The sequence below is a fragment of the Mustelus asterias genome, unplaced genomic scaffold (genome assembly GCF_964213995.1).
Source record: "Mustelus asterias unplaced genomic scaffold, sMusAst1.hap1.1 HAP1_SCAFFOLD_546, whole genome shotgun sequence".
Classification (NCBI taxonomy): domain Eukaryota; kingdom Metazoa; phylum Chordata; class Chondrichthyes; order Carcharhiniformes; family Triakidae; genus Mustelus; species Mustelus asterias.
Window position 1 is genome coordinate 122,576 of NW_027590496.1, and position 25,926 is coordinate 148,501.

A 25,926-nucleotide genomic window follows, 5' to 3' on the forward strand; every position below is an offset into this window, starting at 1 on the left:
GAATGTTTCCATTGATGATCTGGAATGTAATCCGGCAGCTGATGATTCCCACTGCATTCCAGCTGGAGATTTCTATTGGAAATACTCAGAGCATTTCTCCGTTTCTAACCCTCTCTCTTTTCCAGTAAATAGTCTCACAACACCAGGTTAAAGTCCAACAGGTTTATTTAGTAGCATGAGTTTTCAGAGCGCTGCTCTGTGAGTCATAGAGTCATCGAGGTTTACAGCATGGAAACAGGCCCTTCGGCCCAACTTGTCCATGCCGCCCCAGTTTTTTAAAAAACCCCTAAGCTAATCCCAATTGCCTGCATTTGGCCCATATCCCTCTATACCCATCGTACCCATATCCCTCTATACCCATCGTACCCATATCCCTCTATACCCATCGTACCTGTGTAACTGTCTAAATGCTTTTTTAAAGATAAAATTGTGACTCACCTGATGTAGGAGCAGCGCTCCGAAAGCTCGTGCTGCCACATAAACCTGTTGGACTTTCACCTGTTGTTGTGAGACTTCTTACTGTGTTTACCCCAGTCCAACGCCGGCATCTCCACATCGTCTCTCTTTCCTGTATGAACTCTGACACGGATTTCTAAATGAGTAAAGATAGAAACAATGGAAGCTCCAGCAACACAAGCCATTGAAATATCATGAGCAGGTGCAGGAAATAATCAAAAATGCTGCTGCAACACCGGCCTCCCGATCTAGAACGGGATACAAGTTCATCTTTAGCTGTACAAACCCCTGGTGAGACCACACTTTCAGAAGCATCTATTAACCCTGCAGCGAGTGAGGCATCGATTTGACAAAATGATATCTGGACTCCAAGGATTTGATTTGCTTTGATTTAGAAACACAGAAACTAGAAGCAGGAGGAGGCCATTCGGCCCTTCGAATCTGCTCCAGCATTCACTTTGATCATGGCTGATCATCAAATTCAATATCCTGATTTCCCCCCCTTCCCCCCATATCCCTTGATCCCTTTAGCCCCAAGAGCTATATCTAATTTCTTCTTGAAATCACACAACGTTTCGGCCTCGACCACATTCTGTGGGAGTGAATTCCACACATTCACCACCCTCTGGGTGAAGAAATTTCTCCTCACCTCAGTTCTAAAAGGTTTACCCCTTATCCTCAAATTGTGACCCCTAGTTCTGGATTCCCCCACCATGGGGAACATTCTTTCTGAATCTACACTGTCTAACCCTGTTAGAATTTTATAAGTTTCTCTGAGATCCCCTCTCACTCTTCTAAACTCCAGTGAATATAATCCTAACCCACTTAGTCTCTCCTCATATGACAGACCTGCCATCCCAGGAATCAGCCTGGTAAACCTTTGCTGTACTCCCTCTATAGCAAGGACATCCTTCCTCAGATAAGGACACCAAAACTGCACACAATACTCCAGGTGCGGCCTCACTAGCGCCCTATACAATTGCAGTGAAACATCCCTGTCCCAATATTCAAATCCTCTCGCTATGAGGCCAACATACCATTTACCTTCTTTACTGCCTGCTGTACCTGCACGCTTACTTTCAGCGACTGATGCACGAGGACTCCAAGGTCTCACTGAGTATCCACCTCTCTCAAATATTTGATTTGATTTGATTTATTATTGGTCACATGTATTAACATACAGGGAAAAGTATTGTTTCTTGCACGCTATCTAGACAAAGCATACTGTTCATAGAGAAGGAAAGGAGAGAGTGCAGAATGTAGTCTTACAGTCATACCTAGGGTGTAGAGAAAGATCAACTTAATGTAAATAGAGAATTGTTGGAGTGTTTGAAAGAGTTAGATTTTTATAAGTATTAATTGAGAGTAAAAGATAGAATTAGCGAGGTTCCACGAACCAGGATTGTATTCCTGGGATTTAGAAATTAAGGAGCAATTTGATGAAAGTTTTCAAAGTATTGGAGTAGAGAGAGAAACTGTTTCCATTGGCTGGGTGCGTCCGAGCAGGGAAAGGGCTGAAGGGTTAGAGGGCAATGTTTCAGAAGCTCTGGCTGAGGGCGTTCTCCTGGAAATGGCCATTCATGCCCGATTAGTTGTTAACTTTCTATCAGAGATTGTGCATCTTTCTTCACCAAATCCACCATCATCCCATTGACTGGTGGAACAGTCTCGAGGGTCCAAATGGCTTCCCTTGTACCTCTGTTCTTATTCTATAAGGAGAGATGATGATTCTATATGATTCCATATGGAGACATGATGATTGTTTGTGGTTCTATGTGGGGGGATGATGATTCTATATGGTTCTATATGATTCTATATGATTCTGAGGTGAGATGATCATTCTATATGATTCCATGTGGGGAGATGATTCTATATGGTTCTATGTGGGGAGATGATGATTCTATATGGTTCTATATGATTCTATGTGGGGAGATGATGATTCTATATGGTTATATATGATTCTATATGGGGAGATGATGATTCTATATGGTTCTATGTGGGGAGATGATTATTCTATATGGTTCTATATGATTCTATATGGGGCGATGATGATTCTATATGATTCTATATGGAGAGGTGATGATTCTATATAGAACATAGAACATAGAACATTACAGCGCAGAACAGGCCCTTCGGCCCACGATGTTGCACCGACCAGTTAAAAAAAAAACTGTGACCCTCCAACCTAAACCAATTTCTTTTCGTCCATGAACCTATCTACGGATCTCTTAAACGCCCCCAAACTAGGCGCATTTACTACTGATGCTGGCAGGGCATTCCAATCCCTCACCACCCTCTGGGTAAAGAACCTACCCCTGACATCGGTTCTATAACTACCCCCCCTCAATTTAAAGCCATGCCCCCTCGTGCTGGATTTCTCCATCAGAGGAAAAAGGCTATCACTATCCACCCTATCTAAACCTCTAATCATCTTATATGTTTCAATAAGATCCCCTCTTAGCCGCCGCCTTTCCAGCGAAAACAATCCCAAATCCCTCAGCCTCTCCTCATAGGATCTCCCCTCCATACCAGGCAACATCCTGGTAAACCTCCTCTGCACCCTCTCCAAAGCCTCCACATCCTTCCTGTAATGTGGGGACCAGAACTGCACACAGTACTCCAAGTGCGGCCGCACCAGAGTTGTGTACAGTTGCAACATAACGCTACGACTCCTAAATTCAATCCCCCTACCAATAAACGCCAAGACACCATATGCCTTCTTAACAACCTTATCTACTTGATTCCCAACTTTCAGGGATCTATGCACACATACACCTAGATCCCTCTGCTCCTCCACACTATTCAAAGTCCTCCCGTTAGCCCTATACTCAACACATCTGTTATTCCTACCAAAGTGAATTACCTCACACTTCTCCGCATTAAACTCCATCCGCCACCTCTCGGCCCAACTTTGCAACCTGTCTAAGTCTTCCTGCAAACTACGACACCCTTCCTCACTGTCTACCACACCACCGACTTTGGTGTCATCAGCAAATTTGCTAATCCACCCAACTATACCCTCATCCAGATCATTAATAAATATTACAAACAGCAGTGGCCCCAAAACAGATCCCTGAGGTACACCACTTGTAACCGCACTCCATGATGAATATTTACTATCAACCACCACCCTCTGTTTCCTATCCGCTAGCCAATTCCTGATCCAATTTCCTAGATCACCCCCAATCCCATACATCTGCATTTTCTGCAGAAGCCTACCATGGTGAACCTTATCAAACGCCTTACTAAAATCCATATATACCACGTCCACTGCCTTGCAGTGTGATACTGTGTGATTCTATATGGGGATATGATGATTCTATATGGGGAGATGATGATTCTATATGATACTATGTGGGTGGATGATGATTCTATATGGTTCTATATGATTCTATGTGGGGAGATGATGATTCTATATGGTTCTATGTGGGGAGATGATGATTCTATATGGTTCTATATGATTCGATGTGGGGAGATGATGATTCTATATGGTTATATATGATTCTATATGGGGAGATGATGATTGTATATGGTTCTATATGGTTCTATGTGGGGAGATGATGATTCTATATGATTCTATATGGGGAGGTGATGATTCTATATGGTTCTATATGGTTCTATGTGGGGAGATGATGATTCTATATGATTCTATATGGGGAGGTGATGATTCTATATGATACTGTGTGATTCTATATGGGGAGATGATGATTCTATATGGGGAGATGATGATTCTATATGATACTATGTGGGTGGATGATGATTCTATATGGTTCTATATGATTCTATATGGGGAGATGATGATTCTATATGGTTCTATGTGGGGAGATGATGATTCTATATGGTTCTATATGGGGAGATGATGATTCTATATGGTTCTATATGGTTCTATGTGGGAAGATGATGGTTCTATATGATTCTATATGGGGAGATGATGATTCTATATGATTCTATATGGGGAGATGATGATTCTATATGATACTATGTGGGTGGATGATGATTCTATATGGGGAGATGATGATCCTATATGGTTCTATGTGGGGAGATGATGATTCTATATGGTTCTATATGATTCTATATGGGGAGATGGTGATTCTATATGGTTCTATATGGTTCTATGTGGGAAGATGATGTTTCTATATGGTTCTATATGATTCTATATGGGGAGATGATGATTCTGTATGGGGAGATGATGATTCTATATGATACGATGTGGGTGGATGATGATTCTATATGGTTCTATATGATTCTATATGGGGAGATGATGATTCTATATGGTTCTATGTGGGGAGATGATGATTCTATATCGTTCTATATGTGAAGCTGCCATTACAGTGGGTGGTGGGAGGAGTTTGATGAAATCACCCTGTCGCCTGTTTCCGAACCCTCACAGGATAGGTTGGTTTCATTGAATTTCTCGACCACACAGCCAGCTCCAAACTGACAATAACACGTTCTGCAGAGACCCCCCCCCCCAAAAACATGTTCCCATCCCCTCCCCCCCCATCCACCACTCCCCAACCCCTCCCCATCCCCCCTCTCTCTTTCTCTCTGTCTCTCTATCTGTCTCTCTCACTGTCTCTCTATCTGTCTCACTCTCTCTGTCTCTCACAAAGAGTCATAAAGGTTTACAGCATGGAAACAGACCCTTCGGCCCAACTTGTCCATGCAGCCCAGTTTTTACCATTAAGTTAGTCCCAATTGCCCGCATTTGGCCCATATCCCTCTGTACCCATCTTACCCATATAACTGCCTAACTGCTTTTAAAAGACAAAATTGTACCCACCTCTACTACTGCCTCTGGCAGCTTGTTCCAGACGCTCACCACCCTCTGTGTGAAAGAATTGAGTACCTTCCAACAATTTACCCACCACAGATGTGAGGCTCACTGGCCTGTAGTTCCCAGGCTTTTCCCTGCAGCCCTTTTTAAACAAAGGCACAACATTTGCCACTCTCCAATCTTCAGGCACCTCACCCGTGACTATCGATGATTCAAATATCTCGGCTCGGGGACCCGCAATTTCCTCCCCAGCCTCCCACAATGCCGTGGGATACACTTAAGACCATAAGACATAGGAGCGGAAGTAAGGCCATTCGGCCCATCGAGTCCACTCCACCATTCAATCATGGTTGATTTCAACTCCATTTACCCGCTCTCTCCCCATAGCCCTTAATTCCTCGAGAAATCAAGAATTTATCAATTTCTGTCTTGAAGACGCTCAACGTCTCGGCCTCCACAGCCCTCTGTGGCAATGAATTCCACAGACCCACCACTCTCTGGCTGAAGAAATTTCTCCTCATCTCTGTTCTAAAGTGACTCCCTTTTATTCTAAGGCTGTGCCCCCGCGTCCTAGTCTCCCCTGTTAATGGAAACAACTTCCCTACGTCCATCCTATCTAAGCCGTTCATTATCTTGTAAGTTTCTATCAGATCTCCCCTCAACCTCCTAAACTCCAATGAATATAATCACACGATCCTCAGATGTTCATCGTATGTCAGGCCTACCATTCCTGGGATCATCCGTGTGAATCTCCGCTGGACCCGCTCCAGTGCCAGTATGTCCTTCCTGAGGTGTGGGGCCCAAAATTGCTCACAGTACTCCAAATGGGGCCTAACCAGTGCTTTATAAAGCCTCAGAAGTACATCCCTGCTTTTGTATTCCAAGCCTCTTGAGATAAATGACAACATTACATTTGCTTTCTTAATTACGGACTCAACCTGCAAGCTTACCTTTAGAGAATCCTGGACTAGGACTCCCAAGTCCCTTTGCACTTTAGCATTATGAATTTTGTCACCGTTTAGAAAATAGTCCATGCCTCTATTCTTTTTTCCAAAGTGTACGACCTCGCACTTGCCCACGTTGAATTTCTTCAGCCACTTCTTGGACCACTCTCCTAAACTGTCTAAATCTTTCTGCAGCCTCCCCACCTCCTCAATACTACCTGCCCCTCCACCTATCTTTGTATCATCGGCAAACTTGGCCAGAATGCTCCCAGTCCCGTCATCTAGATCGTTAATATATACTTCCTCAGGTCCCGGGGATTTATCTACCTTGATCCGCTTTAAGACTTCCAGCACCTCCTTCTCTGTAATATGTACACTCCTCAAGACATCACTATTTATTTCCCCAAGTTCCCTAACATCCATGCTTTTCTCAACAGTAAATACTGATGAGAAATATTCATTTAGGATCTCACCCATCTCTTGTGGATCCGCACATAGATGACCTTGTGTATAAAATTATGAAAGACATAGATAGGGTGAACGGTGGGAAGCTTTTTCCCAGGTCGGTGGTGACGTTCACGAGGGGTCATAGGTTCAAGGTGAGAGGGGGGAGGTTTAACACGGATATCAGAAGGACGTATTTTACACAGAGGGTGGTGGGGGCCTGGAATGCGCTGCTGGGCAAGGTGGTGGAGGCAGACACACTGGGAACGTTTAAGACTTATCTAGATAGCCACATGAACGGAGTGGGAATGGAGGGATACAAAAGAATGGTCTAATTTGGACCAGGGAGCGGCACGGGCTTGGAGGGCCGAAGGGCCTGTTCCTGTGCTGTATTGTTCTTTGTTCTTTGTTTTGTCTTTGTTGATTCTTAAGAGGCCCTACTCTCTCCCTTGTTACGCTTTTGCTCTTTGGATTCTCCTTTGCCTTATCTGCCAAAACAATCTCATGTCCCCTTTTTGCCCGCCTGATTTCTCTCTGAAAATTCTGCCTCTCTCTGTCTCTCTCTCTCTCTGTCTCTCTCTCTCTCTGTCTCTCTCTCTCTGTCTCTCTCTCTCTGTCTCTCTCTCTCTGTCTCTCTCGCTGTCTCTCTCTCTCTCTCTGTCTCTCTCTCTGGCTCTCTCTCTTTGTCTCTCTCTTTGTCTCTCTCTGTCTCTCTCTCTCTCTGTCTCTCTCTCTCTGTCTCTCTCTCTGTCTCTCTCTCTCTCTTTGAACATAAGAACATAAGAAATAGGAGCAGGAGTAGGCCATCTAGCCCCTCGAGCCTGCCCCGCCATTTAATAAGATCATGGCTGATCTGAAGTGAATCAGTTCCACTTACACACCTGCTCCCCAAAACCCTTAATTCCCTTACCGATCAGAAATCCATCTATTCGTGACTTAAACATATTCAACGAGGTAGCCTCCACCACTTCAGTGGGCAGAGAATTCCAGAGATTCACTACCCTCTGAGAGAAGAAGTTCCCCCTCAACTCTGTTCTGAACCGGCCCCCCCTTATTTTGAGGCTGTGCCCTCTAGTTCTGGTTTCCCTTCTAAGTGGAAAGAATCTCTCCACCTCTACCCTATCCAGCCCCTTCATTATCCTATATGTCTCTATAAGATCACCCCTCATCCTTCTAAACTCCAACGAGTACAGACCCAATCTGTTCAATCTCTCCTCATAAGCTACACCCCTCATCTCCGGTATCAACCTGGTGAACCTTCTCTGCACTCCCTCCAAGGCCAATATATCCTTTCGCAAATAAGGGGACCAAAACTGCACACTGTACTCCAGTTCGGCCTCACCAGTGCCTTGTACAATTGCAGCAAGACCTCCCTGCTTTTATATTCTATCCCCCTCGCGATAAAGGCCAACATTCCATTCGCCTTCTTGATCACCTGCTGTACCTGCAAACTGAGTTTTTGCGATTCGTGCACAAGGACCCCCAGATCCCTCTGCACAGTAGCATGTTGTAATTTTTCTCCATTTAAATAATATTCCAATTTACTATTATTTCTTCCAAAGCGGATAACCTCACATTTGCTAACGTTATATTCCATCTGCCAGATCCTCGCCCACTCGCTCAGCCTATCCAAATCTCTCTGCAGACTTTCCGCATCCTCCACGCAATTCGCTTTCCGACTTATCTTCGTGTCATCAGCAAACTTGAATACCCTACATTCAGTCCCCTCCTCCAGATCATCCATGTATATAGTAAACAGTTGAGGCCCCAGCACCGATCCCTGCGGCACGCCACTGGTCACCAACTGCCAACCAGAAAAGCACCCATTTATTCCAACTCTCTGCTTCCTGTTAGATAGCCAATCCTCAATCCACGCCAACACCTTACCCCCAACTCCGTGTCCCCCAATCTTCTGCAGCAACCTTTTGTGAGGCACCTTATCGAACGCCTTCTGGAAATCTAAAAACACCACATCCACCGGTTCCCCTCTGTCAACCGCACTCATTACATCTTCATAAAAATCCAGTAAATTCGTCAAACACGACTTTCCCTTCATGAATCCATGCTGCGTCTGCTTGATCGAACCATTCTTATTCAGGTGCTCTGCTATCTCCTCTTTAATAATTGACTCTAGCATCTTCCCAACTACGGACGTTAAGCTAACCGGCCTGTAGTTACCCGCCTTTTGTCTACTTCCTTTTTTAAACAGCGGCGTAACAGTAGCTGTTTTCCAATCAGCCGGCACTACCCCAGAGTCCAGCGAATTTTGATAAATTACTACTATCGCATCTGCTCTTATCTCAGCCATTTCTTTCAGTACCCTGGGATGCATTCCATCCGGGCCCGGGGACTTGTCTACCTTCAGTCCTATTAGTCTACCAAGCACCACCTCCTTAGTAACAGTAATTGTATTAAGGACCTCACCTCCACCAACTCTCGATCTCTAATATTCGGCAAACTATTTGTGTCTTCCACCGTGAAGACCGACACAAAGAACTTATTTAAAGTCTCAGCCATTTCCTCGTTTTCCACTATTAAATCCCCCCTCTCGTCCTCCAAGGCTCCAATATTCACTCGAGCCACTCTATTCCTTTTTATATACTTGTAAAAACTTTTACTATCATTTTTTATATTTTCAGCTAGTTTAGTTTCATAATCTATCTTTCCTTTCTTAATCGCTTTCTTAGTCGTTCTTTGTTGTTTTTTAAAGCTTTCCCAATCCACTAATCCGCTCCTTGGTCCAACTAGACCAATCGTTTGTATCCCTCCATTCCCAGGCTGCTCATGTGACTATCCAGGTAAGTCTTAAACAATGTCAGCGTGCCTGCCTCCACCACCCTACTTGGCAGCGCATTCCAGGCTCCCACCACCCTCTGTGTAAAAAACGTCCCTCTGATGTCTGAGTTATACTTCGCCCCTCTCAGCTTGAGCCCGTGACCCCTCGTGATCGGCACCTCCGACCTGGGAAAAAGCTTCCCACTGTTCACCCTATCTATACCCTTCATAATCTTATACACCTCTATTACATCTCCCCTCATTCTCCGTCTTTCCAGGGAGAACAACCCCAGTTTACCCAATCCCTCCTCATTTACCAGGCAACATCCTAATAAACCTTCTCTGCACTCTCTCTAACGCCTCCACGTCCTTCTGGTAGTGCGGCGACCAGAACTGGACGCAGTACTCCAAATGTGGCCTAACCAGCGTTCTATACAGCTGCATCATCAGACTCCAGCTTTTATACTCTATACCCCGTCCTATAAAGGCAAGCATACCATATGCCTTCTTCACCACCTTCTCCACCTCTGCTGCCACCTTCAAGGATTTGTGGACTTGCACACCTAGGTCCCTCTGTGTTTCTATACTCCTCATAGAGATCATAGAAACCCTACAGTGCAGAAGGAGGTCATTCGGCCCATCGAGTCTGCACCGACCACAATCCCACCCAGGCCCTACCCCCACATATTTACCCGCTAATCCCTCTAACGTACACATCCCAGGACTCTAAGGGGCAATTTTTTTAACCTGGCCAATCAACCGAACCCGCACATCTTTGGACTGTGGGAGGAAACCGGAGCACCCGGAGGAAACCCACGCAGACACGAGGAGAATGTGCAAACTCCACACAGACAGTGACCCGAGCCGGGAATCGAACCCGGGACCCTGGAGCTGTGAAGCAGCAGTGCTAACCACTGTGCTACCGTGCCACTCCTGATGACTCTGCCATTTATTGTATAACTCCTCCCTACATTATTTCTTCCAAAATGCATCACTTCGCATTTATCCGGATTAAACTCCATCTGCCACCTCTCCGCCCAATTTTCCAGCCTATCTATATCCTGCTGTATTGCCCGACAATGCTCTTCGCTATCCGCAAGTCCAGCCATCTTCGTGTCATCCGCAAACTTGCTGATTACACCAGTTACACCTTCTTCCAAATCATTTATATATATCACAAATAGCAGAGGTCCCAGTACAGAGCCCTGCGGAACACCACTGGTCACAGACCTCCAGCCAGAAAAAGACCCTTCGACCACTACCCTCTGTCTCCTATGGCCAAGCCAGTTCTCCACCCATCTAGCCACTTCTCCTTGTATCTCATGAGCCTTAACCTTCTTAACCAACCTGCCATGTGGGACTTTGTCAAATGCCTTACTGAAATCCATATAGACGACATCCACGGCCCTTCCTTCATCAACCGTTTTTGTCACTTCCTCAAAAAACTCCACCAAATTTGTAAGTACTGAAAAAAATCTCCTTAAAAATCCTCCACTGTTCCTCAGCTGTCCTACCTACCAGTCTGCTCGCCCAGTCTACATTAGCCAATTCCACCCTCATCCTATCGTACTCCCCTCTGTTCAAGCTGAGGACTCTGGTTTGGGACCCTACTTTCTCACCCTCCACTGTATCAGAAATTCCACCATATTATGATCACTCATCCCAAGAGGATCCTTCACAAGAAGATCCTTAATTCTACCTGTCTCATTACACAGTACCAGATCTAAGATAACTCGCTCTCTCGTAGGTTCTGTAACATACTTTGTCTCTCTCTCTTTGTCTCTCTCTCTTTGTCTCTCTCTCTTTGTCTCTCTCTCTTTGTCTCTCTCTCTTTCTCTCTCTCTCTTTGTCTCTCTCTCTCTTTGACTCTCTCTTTGTCTGTCTCTCTCTGTCTCTGTCTCTCTCTCTCTGCCTCTCTGTCTCTCTCTCTTTGTCTCTCTCTTTGTTTCTCTCTCTCTTTGTTTCTCTCTCTCTCTGTCTCTCTCTCTTTCTGTCTCTCTCTCTCTCTGTTTCTGTCTCTCTCTCTGTCTCTCTCTCCCTGTCTTTCTCTCTCTGTCTCTCTCTCTCTCTGTCTCTGTCTCTCTCTGTCTCTCTCTCTCTGTCTCTCTCTCTGTCTCTCTCCCTGTAGCAGTGAGGTGAGAGGGAGTCTATCAATTTTAGCACAGTGCGATCCCACAATTTGATGGAGGTGAGTGAGCATGGGAGTGCTGTAAGCTGCTCGAGGCAGGCTGAGTGCTCAGTGTTCCTCTGGTTACTTGTGTGTTTCCTGTTCTTGTTCCTCTGACCATTCCTTGTGGATCCGTGTCGTTGTTTTGCAGCTTGTGTACGAATGGAATTTGGAATTGCACTGACCGGATCTGCCCTGATTCAGCGAGCTGTCCCAATAATCTCATCTACACATTCCGATCCTGCCTCCACACCTGTGACACCATCGGCTTCAATAAAACCTGTCAGGAGCCATTTGATGGCTGCGGATGTCCAGAAGGCCTCGTACTGCTGGTAGGATGGAACAGACCTCACAGTGGCACAGTGTGTGTCTGACTGTACCATGTGTGTGTGTGAGATTGTACCATGTGTGTCTGACTGAACCACGTGTGTCTGACTGTACCACGTGTGTCTGACTGTACCGTGTGTCTGACTGTAACATGTGTGTCTGACTGTACCATGTGTGCCTGACTGAACCACGTGTGTCTGACTGTACCATGTGTCTGACTGTAACATGTGTGTCTGACTGTAACATGTGTGTGTGAGACTGTGCTGTGTGTGTGATACTGTCCTGTGTGTGTGAGACTGTACTGTGTGTCTGAGACTGTGATGAGTGTGTGTGTGTGTGACTGTACTGTGTGTGAGACTGTACTGTGTGTGTGAGACTGTGCTGTGTGTGTGAGACTGTGCTGTGTGTGAGAGACTGTGCTGTGTGTGTGAGACTGTGCTGTGTGTGAGACTGTACCGTGTGTGAGACTACTGTGTGTGTGGGTGTGAGACTGTACTGTGTGTGTGAGACTACTGTGTGTGAGACTGTACAGTGTGTGAGACTGTACTGTGTGAGACTGTACTGTGTGTGAGAGACTGTGCTGTGTGTGAGAGACTGTGCTGTGTGTGAGAGACTGTGCTGTGTGTGAGACTGTACCGTGTGTGAGACTACTGTGTGTGTGTGTGTGAGACTACTGTGTGTGAGACTGTACAGTGTGTGAGACTGTACTGTGTGAGACTGTACTGTGTGTGAGAGACTGTACTGTGTGTGTGAGACTGCACTGTGTGTGTGTGTGTGTGACTGTACTGTGTGTGAGAGACTGTGCTGTGTGTGAGACTGTGCTGTGTGAGAGACTGTACCGTGTGTGTGAGACTGTACCGTGTGTGTGAGACTGCACCGTATGTGTGAGACTGTACCGGTGTGAGACTACTGTGTGTGTGAGACTGTACTGCATGTGTGAGACTGTACTGCGTGTGTGAGACTGTGCTGTGCATGAGACTGTGCAGTGTGCGTGACTGCTGTGTGTGTGAGACTGTGCTGTGTGTGTGAGACTGTGCAGTGTGTGAGACTGTGCTGTGTGTGTGAGACTGTGCAGTGTGTGAGACTGTACTGCGTGTGTGAGACTGTGCTGTGCATGAGACTGTGCAGTGTGCGTGACTGCTGTGTGTGTGAGACTGTGCTGTGTGTGTGAGACTGTGCAGTGTGTGTGAGACTGTGCAGTGTGTGTGAGAATGTGCTGTGTGTGTGAGACTGTGCTGTGTGTGTGAGACTGTGCTGTGTGTGTGTGACTGTACTGTGTGTCTGAAACTGTGCTGTGTGTGTGTGACTGTACTGTGTGTGAGACTGTGCTGTGTGTGTGAGACTGTGCAGTGTGTGTGAGACTGTGCAGTGTGTGTGAGACTGTGCTGTGTGTGTGTGACTGTACTGTGTGTCTGAAACTGTGCTGTGTGTGTGTGACTGTACTGTGTGTCTGAAACTGTGCTGTGTGTGTGTGACTGTACTGTGTGTGAGACTGTGCTGTGTGTGTGAGACTGTGCAGTGTGTGTGAGACTGTGCAGTGTGTGTGAGAATGTGCTGTGTGTGTGAGACTGTGCTGTGTGTGTGTGACTGTACTGTGTGTCTGAAACTGTGCTGTGTGTGTGTGACTGTACTGTGTGTGAGACTGTGCTGTGTGTGTGAGACTGTGCAGTGTGTGTGAGAATGTGCTGTGTGTCTGAAACTGTGCTGTGTGTGTGTGACTGTACTGTGTGTGAGACTACTGTGTGTGTGACTGTGTGCGAGACTACTGTGTGTGTGTGAGCGAGACTGTACTGTGTGTGTGTGTGTGACTGTACTGTGTGTGTGTGTGAGACTGTACTGTGTGTGTGTGAAACTGTACTGTCTGTGTGTGATTGTACTGTGTGTGTGTGACTGTACTGTGTGTGTGACTGTACTGTGTGTGTGAGAGAGACTACTGTGTGTGTGTGTGTGAGACTGTACCGTGTATGTGAGACTGTACTGTGTGTGTGAGACTGTGCTGTGTGTGAGACTGTGCTGTGTGCGAGACTGTGCTGTGTGTGAGACTGTGCTGTGTGTGAGACTGTGCTGTGTGTGAGACTGTACTGTGTGCGTGAGACTGTGCAGTGTGCGTGACTGCTGTGTGTGTGAGACTGTGCTGTGTGTGAGACTGTGCTGTGTGTGAGACTGCGCTGTGCATGAGACAGCGCTGTGCGTGAGACTGCGCTGTGCGTGAGACTGCGCTGTGTGTGAGACTGTACTGTGTGTGTGAGAATGTGCTGTGTGTCTGAGACTGTGCTGCGTGTGTGAGACTACTGCGTGTGTGAGAGAGACTGTGTGTGTGTGAGACTGTACTGTGTGTGAGACTGTACTGTGTGTGTGAGACTGTACTGTGTGTGAGAGACGGTATTGTGTGTGTGAGACTGTACTGTGTGTGTGAGACTGTACTGTGTGTGAGAGACTGTACTGTGTGTGAGAGACGGTACTGTGTGTGAGAGACGGTACTGTGTGTGTGAGACTGTACTGTGTATGTGAGACTGTACTGTGTATGTGAGACTGTGCTGTGTATGTGAGACTGTGCTGTGTATGTGAGACTGTGCTGTGTATGTGAGACTGTGCTGTGTGAGAGACCGTGCTGTGCGTGTAACTGTACTGTGTGTGTGTGTGAGAGTATGTGTGTGTGTGTGTGACTGTACTGTGTGTGTGTGAGACTGTACTGTGTGTGTGAGACTGTGCTGTGTGTGAGACTGCGCTGTGTGTGAGACTGCGCTGTGTGTGAGACTGCGCTGTGTGTGAGACTGTACTGTGTGTGAGACTGTACTGTGTGTGTGAGACTGTACTGTGTGTGTGAGACTGTACTGTGTGTGAGAGACGGTACTGTGTGTGAGAGACGGTACTGTGTGTGTGAGACGGTACTGTGTGTGTGAGACTGTAGTGTGTGTGTAACTGTACTGTGTGTGTGTGTGAGAGTATGTGTGTGTGTGTGTGTGACTGTACTGTGTGTGTGTGAGACTGTGCTGTGTGTGAGACTGCGCTGTGTGTGAGACTGCGCTGTGTGTGAGACTGCGCTGTGTGTGAGACTGCGCTGTGTGTGAGACTGCGCTGTGTGTGAGACTGCGCTGTGTGTGAGACTGCGCTGTGTGTGAGACTGCGCTGTGCGTGAGACGGCACGGTAGCACAGTGGTTGGCACTGCTGCTTCACAGCTCCAGGGTCCCAAGTTCGATTCCCGGCTCGGGTCACTGTGTGGAGTTTGCACATTCTCCTCGTGTCTGCGTGGGTTTCCTCCGGGTGCTCCGGTTTTCTCCCACAGTCCAAAGATGTGCGGGTTAGGTTGATTGGCCAGGTTAAAAATTGCCCCTTAGAGTCCTGGGATGTGTATGTTAGAGGGATTAGCGGGTAAAATATGTGGGGGTAGGGCCTGGGTGGGATTGTGGTCGGTGCAGACTCGATGGGCCAAATGGCCTCCTTCTGCACTGTAGGGTTTCTATGATTTCTTCTGTGATTACTGTGTGTGTGAGACTGTACTGTGTGTGAGACTGTACTGTGTGTGTGATTGTACTGGGTGAGAGACTGCACTGTGTGTGTGTGTGAATGTACTGTGTGTGTGTGACTATTGTGTGTGTGTGAGAGACTACTGGTTGTGTGCGAGAGACTGTACTGTGTGTGAGCCTGTACTGTGCGTGAGCCTGTACCGTGTGTGAGACTGTACTGAGTGTGAGACTGTACTGAGTGTGAGACTGTACTGAGTGTGAGACTGTACTGTATGTGAGACTGTGCTGTGTGTGTGAGACTGTGCTGTGTGTGTGAGACTGTGCTGTGTGTGTGAGACTGTGCTGTGTGTGTGAGACTGTGCTGTGTGTGTGATACTGTGCTGTGTGTGTGAGACTGTGCTGTGTGTCTGAGACTGTGCTGTGTGTGTGAGAGACTACAGTGTGTGTGTGTGACTGTACTGTGTATGTGTGTGTGAGACTGTACTGTGTATGTGTGTGTGAGACTGTAATGTGTGTGTGTGTGACTGTACTGTGTATGTGTGTGTGTGAGACTACAGTGTGTGCGTGTGACTGTACTGTGTATGTGTGTGTGAGACTGTACTGTATATGTGTGTGTGAGACTGTACTGTGTATGTGTGTGTGAGACTGTACTGTGTGTGTGTGAGAGACTGTACTGTGCGTGTGTGAGAGACTACTGTGTGTGAGACTGTGCTGTGTGTGTGAGAATGTGCTGTGTGTGTGAGACTGTGCTGTGTGTGTGAGACTGTGCTGTGTGTGTGAGACTACTGTGTGTGAGACTACTGTGTGTGAGACTACTGTGTGTGAGACTACTGTGTGTGAGAGACTGCACTGTGTGTGTGTGTGAATGCATTGTGTGTGTGACTATTGTGTGTGTGTGAGAGACTACTGTATGTGTGCGAGAGACTGTACTGTGTGTGAGACTGTACTGTGTGTGAGACTACTGTTTGTGAGACTGTACTGTGTGTGAGACTGTACTGTGTGTGTGAGACTGTACTGTGTGTGAGACTGTACTGTGTGTGAGACTGTACTGTGTGGGAGACTGCACTGTGTGTGAGACTACTGCGTGTGTGAGACAGTACGGTGTGTGTGAGACTGTGCTGTGTGTGAGACTGTGCTGTGTGAGAGACTGTACCGTGTGTGTGAGACTGTACTGTGTGTGAGACTGTACTTGGTGTGTGAGACTGTACTTGGTGTGTGAGACTGTACTTTGTGTGTGAGACTGTACTTTGTGTGTGAGACTGTACTGTGTGTGAGACTGTACTGTGTGTGAGGCTGTACTGTGTGTGAGACTGTACTGTGTGTGAGACTGTACTTTGTGTGTGAGACTGTACTTTGTGTGTGAGACTGTACTTTGTGTGTGAGGCTGTACTGTGTGTGAGGCTGTACTGTGTGTGAGGCTGTACTGTGTGTGAGACTGTACTGTGTGTGAGACTGTAGTGTGTGTGAGACTGTGCTGTGTGTGAGATTGTACTGTGTGTGTGAGACTGTACTGTGTGTGAGACTGTACTGTGTGTGTGAGACTGTACTGTGTGTGTGAGACTGTACTGTGTGTGTGAGACTGTGCTGTGTGTGTGACACTGTACTGTGTGTGTGAGACTGCTGTGTGTGAGACTGCTGTGTGTGAGACTGTGCTGTGTGTGCGACTGTGCTGTGTGTGAGACTGTGCTGTGTGAGAGACTGTACTGTGTGTGAGACTGTACTGTGTGAGACTGTACTGTGTGTGTGAGACTGTGCTGTGTGTGAGATTGTGCTGTGTGTGAGACTGTGCTGTGTGAGACTGTACCGTGTGTGTGAGACTGTACCGTGTGTGTGAGACTGTGCTGTGTGTGTGAGACTGTGCCGTGTGTGTGAGACTGTGCCGTGTGTGTGAGACTGTGCTGTGTGTCTGAGACTGTGCTGAGTGTGACTGTACTGTGTGTGTGTGTGAGACTGTACTGTGTGTGTGTGTGTGACTGTACTGTGTGTGTGTGAGAGACTGTACTGTGTGTGCGCGTGAGACCACTGTGTGTGAGACTGTACTGTGTGTGACACTGTACTGTGTGTGAGACCACTGTGTGTGAGACTGTACTGTGTGTGTGAGACTGTACTGTGTGAGAGACTGTACTGTGTGTGAGACTGTGCTGCGTGTGAGACTGTGCTGTGCATCTGCGACTGTGCTGTGTGTCTGTGACTGTGCTGTGTGTGTGTGTGTGTGAGACTGTGCTGTGTGTGTGAGACTGTGCTGTGTGTGTGAGACTGTGCTGTGTGTGTGAGAGAGACTGTGTGTGTGAGAGACTGTACTGTGTGTGTGAGACTCTACTGTGTGTGTGTGTGAGACTGCTGTGTGTGTGAGACTGCTGTGTGTGTGTTACTGTACTGTGTGTGTGTGACTGTACTGTGTGTGTGTGTGACTACTGTGTGTGTGACACAACTGTGTGTGTGTTACTGTACTGTGTGTGTGTGTGGGACTGTACTGTGTGTGTGTGACTGTAATGTGTGTGTGTGACTGTACTGTGTGTGTGTGAAACTGTACTGTGTGTGTGTGACTGTAATGTGTGTGTGGGACTGTACTGTGTGTGTGTGAAACTGTACTGTGTGTGTGTGACTGTAATGTGTGTGTGTGACTGTACTGTGTGTGTGTGAAACTGTACTGTGTGTGTGTGACTGTAATGTGTGTGTGTGACTGTACTGTGTGTGTGTGAAACTGTACTGTGTGTGTGTGACTGTACTGTGTGTGTGTGACTGTAATGTGTGTGTGTGACTGTACTGTGTGTGTGTGAAACTGTACTGTGTGTGAGAGACTGTACTGTGTGAGAGACTGTACTGTGTGAGAGACTGTACTGTGTGTGTGTGACTACTGTGTGTGTGTGACTACTGTGTGTGTGTGACTGTACTGTGTGTGTGTGACTGTACTGTGTGTGAGAGACTGTACTGTGTGTGTGTGTGTGTGAGACTGTACTGTGTGTGAGAGACTGTACTGTGTGTGTGTGTGTGTGAGACTGTACTGTGTGTGTGACTACTGTGTGTGAGACTGTACTGTGTGAGACTACTGTGTGAGACTGTACTGTGTGTGAGACTACTGTGTGTGAGACTACTGTGTGTGAGACTACTGTGTGTGAGACTACTGTGTGTGAGACTACTGTGTGTGAGACTACTGTGTGTGAGACTACTGTGTGTGAGACTGTACTGTGTGAGACCGTACTGTGTGAGACTACTGTGTGTGTGTGTGAGACTACTATGCGTGTGTGTGTGAGACTGTACTGTATGTGTGTGACTGTACTGTGTTTGTGTGACTGTACTGGGTGTGTATGGTTGTACTGTGTGTGTGTGTGGCTGTACTGTGTGTGTGTGACTGTACTGTGTTTGTGTGACTGTACTGGGTGTGTATGGTTGTACTGTGTGTGTGTGGCTGTACTGTGTGTGTGTGTGTGACTATACTGTGTGTGTGTGACTACTGTGTGTGTGTAACTACTGTGTGTGTGTGTGACTGTACTGTGTGTGTGTGAGACTGTACTGTGTGTGTGTGAGACTGTACTGTGTGTGTGTGTGAGACTGTACTGTGTGCGTGTGAGAGACTGTACTGTGTGCATGTGTGAGACTGTACTGTGTGCGTGTGTGAGACTGTACTGTGTGCGTGTGTGAGACTGTACTGTGTGCGTGTGTGAGACTGTACTGTGGGTGTGCGAGAGACTGTACTGTGTGTGTGAGACTGTACTGCGTGTGTGAGACTGTACTGTGTGCGTGAGACTACTGTGTGTGAGACTGTACTGTGTGAGACTACTATGTGCGAGACTGTAGTGTGTGAGAGACTGTGCTGTGTGTGTGAGACTGTACTGTGTGTGTGAGACTGTGCTGTGTCTGTGATACTGTGCTGTGTGTGTGTGACTGTACTGTGTGTGTGTGACTACTGTGTGTGTGACACTACTGTGTGTGTGAGACTGTACTGTATGTGTGAGACTGTAATGTGTGTGTGTGACTGTAATGTGTGTGTGTGACTGTACTGTGTGTGTGTGACTGTACTGTGTGTGTGTGACTGTACTGTGTATATGTGACTGTACTGTGTGTGAGAGACTGTACTGTGTGAGAGACTGTACTGTGTGTGAGAGACTGTACTGTGTGTGAGAGACTGGACTGTGTGTGAGAGACTGGACTGTGTGTGTGTGACTGTACTGTGTGTGTGTGACTACTGTGTGTGTGTGACTGTACTGTGTGTGTGTGAGAGACTGTACTGTGTGTGTGACTACTGTGTGTGAGACTGTACTGTGTGAGACTACTGTGTGAGACTACTGTGTGTGAGACTACTGTGTGAGACTGTACTGTGTGTGTGTGTGAGACTACTATGCATGTGTGTGTGAGACTGTACTGTGTGTGTGTGACTGTACTGTGTTTGTGTGACTGTACTGTGTTTGTGTGACTATACTGTGTGTGTGTGTGACTATACTGTGTGTGTGTGACTACTGTGTGTGTGTGTGTGAAACTGTACTGTGTGTGTGTGAGAGACTTTACTGTGTGCATGTGAGAGACTGTACTGTGTGCGTGTGAGAGACTGTACTGTGTGCGTGTGTGAGACTGTACTGCGTGTGTGTGAGAGACTGTACTGTGTGTGTGAGACTGTACTGCGTGTGTGACTGCTGTGTGTGTGAGACTGTGCTGTGTGTGAGACTGTGCTGTGTGTGAGACTGCGTTGTGCATGAGACTGCGCTGTGCGTGAGACTGCGCTGTGCGTGAAACTGCGCTGTGTGTGAGACTGTACTGTGTGTGTGAGAATGTGCTGTGTGTCTGAGACTGTGCTGCGTGTGTGAGACTACTGCGTGTGTGAGAGAGACTGTGTGTGTGTGAGATTGTGCTGTGTGTGACACTGTGCTGTGTGAGACTGTACTGCGTGTCTGACTGCTGTGTGTGTGAGACTGTGCTGTGTGTGAGACTGTGCTGTGTGTGAGACTGCGCTGTGCATGAGACTGCGCTGTGCGTGAGACTGCGCTGTGCGTGAAACTGCGCTGTGTGTGAGACTGTACTGTGTGTGTGAGAATATGCTGTGTGTCTGAGACTGTGCTGCGTGTGTGAGAGAGACTGTGTGTGTGTGAGACTGTGCTGTGTGTGAGACTGTGCTGTGTGAGAGACTGTACCGTGTGTGTGAGACTGTAGTGTGTGTGAGACTGTAGTGTGTGTGAGACTGTAGTGTGTGTGAGACTGTGCTGTGTGTGTGAGACTGTGCTGTGTGTGAGACTGTGCTGTGTGTGAGACTGTGCTGTGTGTGAGACTGTACTGTGTGTGTGAGACTGTACTGTGTGTGTGAGACTGTGCTGTGTGTCTGAGACTGTGCAGCGTATCTGAGACTGTGCTGTGTGTGCGAGTGTGTGACTGTACTGTGTGTGTGTGTGTGAGACTACTGTGTGTGCGTGTGACTGTACTGTGTATGTGTGTGTGAGACTGTACTGTGTGTGTGTGACTGTACTGTGTGTGTGTGTGACTACTGTGTGTGTGCGAGAGACTATACTGTGCGAGAGACTGTACTGTGCAAGAGATTGTACTGTGCGAGAGACTACTGTGTGTGAGACTGTACTGTGTGTGAGACTGTACTGTGTGTGAGACTGTACTGTGTGTGAGACTGTACTGTGTGTGAGACTGTACTTGGTGTGTGAGACTGTACTTTGTGTGTGAGACTGTACTTGGTGTGTGAGACTGTCCTGTGTGTGAGACTGTACTGTGTGTGAGACTGTACTGTGTGTGAGACTGTACTTGGTGTGTGAGACTGTACTTTGTGTGTGAGACTGTACTTTGTGTGTGAGACTGTACTGTGTGTGAGACTGTACTGTGTGTGAGGCTGTACTGTGTGTGAGACTGTACTGTGTGTGAGACTGTACTTTGTGTGTGAGACTGTACTTTGTGTGTGAGACTGTACTTTGTGTGTGAGACTGTACTGTGTGTGTGAGACTGTACTGTGTGTGAGGCTGTACTGTGTGTGAGGCTGTACTGTGCGTGAGGCTGTACTGTGTGTGAGGCTGTACTGTGTGTGAGGCTGTACTGTGTGTGAGGCTGTACTGTGTGTGAGGCTGTACTGTGTGTGAGACTGTACTGTGTGTGAGACTGTAGTGTGTGTGAGACTGTGCTGTGTGTGAGATTGTACTGTGTGTGTGAGACTGTACTGTGTGTGAGACTGTACTGTGTGTGTGAGACTGTACTGTGTGTGTGTGACTGCGCTGTGTGTGAGACTGTACTGTGTGTGTGAGACCATGCTGTGTGTGTGACACTGTACTGTGTGTGTGAGACTGCTGTGTGTGAGACTGTGCTGTGTGTGAGACTGTGCTGTGTGTGAGACTGTGCTGTGTGTGAGACTGTGCTGTGTGTGAGACTGTGCTGTGTGTGAGACTGTACTGTGTGAGACTGTACTGTGTGTGTGAGACTGTACCGTGTGTGTGAGACTGTGCTGTGTGTGTGAGACTGTGCTGTGTGTGTGAGACTGTGCTGAGTGTGACTGTACTGTGTGTGCGCGAGAGACTGTACTGTGTGTGAGACCACTGTGTGTGAGACTGTACTGTGTGTGTGTGTGTGAGACTGTACTGTGTGTGTGTGAGAGACTGTACTGTGTGTGTGTGTGTGACTGTACTGTGTGTGTGTGAGAGACTGTACTGTGTGTGCGCGAGAGACTGTACTGTGTGTGAGACCACTGTGTGTGAGACTGTACTGTGTGTGTGAGACTGTACTGTGTGTGTGAGACTGTACTGTGTGAGAGACTGTACTGTGTGTGAGACTGTGCTGTGTGTGAGACTGTGCTGTGCGTCTGCGACTGTGCTGTGCGTCTGAGACTGTGCTGTGTGTGTGTGTGTGTGAGACTGTGCTGTGTGTGTGAGAGAGACTGTGTGTGTGAGAGACTGTACTGTGTGTGTGTGTGAGACTGCTGTGTGTGTGTTACTGTACTGTGTGTGTGTGACTGTACTGTGTGTGTGTGTGACTACTGTGTGTGTGACACAACTGTGTGTGTGAGACTACTGTGTGTGTGTGTGTGGGACTGTACTGTGTGTGTGTGACTGTAATGTGTGTGTGTGTGACTGTACTGTGTGTGTGTGAAACTATACTGTGTGTGTGTGACTGTAATGTGTGTGTGTGACTGTACTGTGTGTGAGAGACTGTACTGTGTGAGAGACTGTACTGTGTGAGAGACTGGACTGTGTGTGAGAGACTGGACTGTTTGTGAGAGACTGGACTGTGTGTGAGAGACTGGACTGTGTGTGTGTGACTGTACTGTGTGTGTGTGACTACTGTGTGTGTGTGACTGTACTGTGTGTGAGAGACTGTACTGTGTGTGACTACTGTGTGTGAGACTGTACTGTGTGAGACTATTGTGTGAGACTACTGTGTGAGACTACTGTGTGTGAGACTACTGTGTGTGAGACTACTGTGTGTGAGACTACTGTGTGTGAGACTGTACTGTGTGAGACCGTACTGTGTGAGACTACTGTGTGTGTGTGAGACTACTATGCGTGTGTGTGTGAGACTGTACTGTATGTGTGTGACTGTACTGTGTTTGTGTGACTGTACTGGGTGTGTATGGTTGTACAGTGTGTGTGTGTGGCTGTACTGTGTGTGTGTGGCTGTACTGTGTGTGTGTGACTGTACTGTGTTTGTGTGACTGTACTGGGTGTGTATGGTTGTTCTGTGTGTGTGTGTGGCTGTACTGTGTGTGTGTGACTGTACTGTGTGTGTGTGTGTGACTACTGTGTGTGTGTAACTACTGTGTGTGTGTGTGACTGTACTGTGTGTGTGTGAGACTGTACTGTGTGTGTGTGAGACTGTACTGTGTGTGTGAGAGAGACTGTACTGTGTGCGTGTGAGAGACTGTACTGTGTGCATGTGTGAGACTGTACTGTGTGCGTGTGTGAGACTGTACTGTGTGCGTGTGTGAGACTGTACTGTGGGTGTGCGAGAGACTGTACTGTGTGTGTGAGACTGTACTGCGTGTGTGAGACTGTACTGTGTGCGTGAGACTACTGTGTGTGAGACTGTACTGTGTGAGACTACTATGTGCGAGACTGTAGTGTGTGAGAGACTGTGCTGTGTGTGTGAGACTGTACTGTGTGTGTGAGACTGTGCTGTGTCTGTGATACTGTGCTGTGTGTGTGACTGTACTGTGTGTGTGTGACTACTGTGTGTGTGACACTACTGTGTGTGTGAGACTGTACTGTATGTGTGAGACTGTAATGTGTGTGTGTGACTGTAATGTGTGTGTGTGACTGTAATGTGTGTGTGTGACTTTACTGTGTGTGTGTGACTGTACTGTGTGTGTGTGACTGTACTGTGTATATGTGACTGTACTGTGTGTGAGAGACTGTACTGTGTGAGAGACTGTACTGTGTGAGAGACTGTACTGTGTGTGAGAGACTGTACTGTGTGTGAGAGACTGGACTGTGTGTGTGTGACTGTACTGTGTGTGTGTGACTACTGTGTGTGTGTGACTGTACTGTGTGTGTGTGAGAGACTGTACTGTGTGTGTGACTACTGTGTGTGAGACTGTACTGTGTGAGACTACTGTGTGAGACTACTGTGTGTGAGACTACTGTGTGAGACTGTACTGTGTGTGTGTGTGTGTGAGACTACTATGCATGTGTGTGTGAGACTGTACTGTGTGTGTGTGACTGTACTGTGTTTGTGTGACTGTACTGTGTTTGTGTGACTATACTGTGTGTGTGTGTGACTATACTGTGTGTGTGTGACTACTGTGTGTGTGTGTGTGTGAAACTGTACTGTGTGTGTGTGAGACTATACTGTGTGTGTGACTACTGTGTGTGTGTGTGTGAAACTGTACTGTGTGTGTGTGAGACTGTACTGTGTGTGTGTGAGAGACTTTACTGTGTGCATGTGAGAGACTGTACTGTGTGCGTGTGAGAGACTGTACTGTGTGCGTGTGTGAGACTGTACTGCGTGTGTGTGTGAGACTGTACTGCTTGTGTGACTGCTGTGTGTGTGAGACTGTGCTGTGTGTGAGACTGTGCTGTGTGTGAGACTGCGCTGTGCATGAGACTGCGCTGTGCGTGAGACTGCGCTGTGCGTGAAACTGCGCTGTGTGTGAGACTGTACTGTGTGTGTGAGAATGTGCTGTGTGTCTGAGACTGTGCTGCGTGTGTGAGACTACTGCGTGTGTGAGAGAGACTGTGTGTGTGTGAGACTGTGCTGTGTGTGACACTGTGCTGTGTGAGACTGTACTGCGTGTGTGACTGCTGTGTGTGTGAGACTGTGCTGTGTGTGAGACTGTGCTGTGTGTGAGACTGCGCTGTGCATGAGACTGCGCTGTGCGTGAGACTGCGCTGTGCGTGAAACTGCGCTGTGTGTGAGACTGTACTGTGTGTGTGAGAATATGCTGTGTGTCTGAGACTGTGCTGCGTGTGTGAGAGAGACTGTGTGTGTGTGAGACTGTGCTGTGTGTGAGACTGTGCTGTGTGAGAGACTGTACCGTGTGTGTGAGACTGTACCGTGTGTGTGAGACTGTACCGTGTGTGTGAGACTGTACCGTGTGTGTGACTGTAGTGTGTGTGAGACTGTGCTGTGTGTGAGACTGTGCTGTGTGTGAGACTGTACTGTGTGTGTGAGACTGTACTGTGTGTGTGAGACTGTACTGTGTGTGTGAGACTGTGCTGTGTGTCTGAGACTGTGCAGCGTATCTGAGACTGTGCTGTGTGTGCGAGTGTGTGACTGTACTGTGTGTGTGTGTGTGAGACTACTGTGTGTGCGTGTGACTGTACTGTGTATGTGTGTGTGAGACTGTACTGTGTGTGTGTGACTGTACTGTGTGTGTGTGTGACTACTGTGTGTGTGCGAGAGACTATACTGTGCGAGAGACTGTACTGTGCAAGAGATTGTACTGTGCGAGAGACTACTGTGTGTGAGACTGTACTGTGTGTGAGACTGTACTGTGTGTGAGACTGTACTGTGTGTGAGACTGTACTTGGTGTGTGAGACTGTACTTGGTGTGTGAGACTGTACTTTGTGTGTGAGACTGTACTTTGTGTGTGAGACTGTACTGTGTGTGAGACTGTACTGTGTGTGAGGCTGTACTGTGTGTGAGACTGTACTGTGTGTGAGACTGTACTTTGTGTGTGAGACTGTACTTTGTGTGTGAGACTGTACTTTGTGTGTGAGGCTGTACTGTGTGTGAGGCTGTACTGTGTGTGAGGCTGTACTGTGTGTGAGGCTGTACTGTGTGTGAGGCTGTACTGTGTGTGAGGCTGTACTGTGTGTGAGACTGTACTGTGTGTGAGACTGTGCTGTGTGTGAGACTGTGCTGTGTGTGTGAGACTGTACTGTGTGTGAGACTGTACTGTGTGTGTGAGACTGTACTGTGTGTGTGTGACTGCGCTGTGTGTGAGACTGTACTGTGTGTGTGAGACTGTGCTGTGTGTGTGACACTGTACTGTGTGTGTGAGACTGCTGTGTGTGAGACTGTGCTGTGTGTGAGACTGTGCTGTGTGTGAGACTGTGCTGTGTGTGAGACTGTGCTGTGTGTGAGACTGTGCTGTGTGTGAGACTGTGCTGTGTGTGAGACTGTGCTGTGTGAGAGACTGTACTGTGTGTGT

General features: G+C 47.5%; 1 protein-coding gene across 1 annotated transcript in view; it reads left to right on the plus strand.

The window, feature by feature from the left end:
- The window catches only part of LOC144486972 (SCO-spondin-like), a 98,143-nt gene that overhangs the window by 9,781 nt on the left and 62,436 nt on the right, over positions 1-25,926 (plus strand). The window contains exon 3 of the mRNA XM_078205008.1: positions 11,715-11,895. Within this exon, the coding sequence (XP_078061134.1) occupies positions 11,715-11,895 (181 nt within the window). The remainder of the gene's footprint in view (positions 1-11,714; positions 11,896-25,926) is intronic.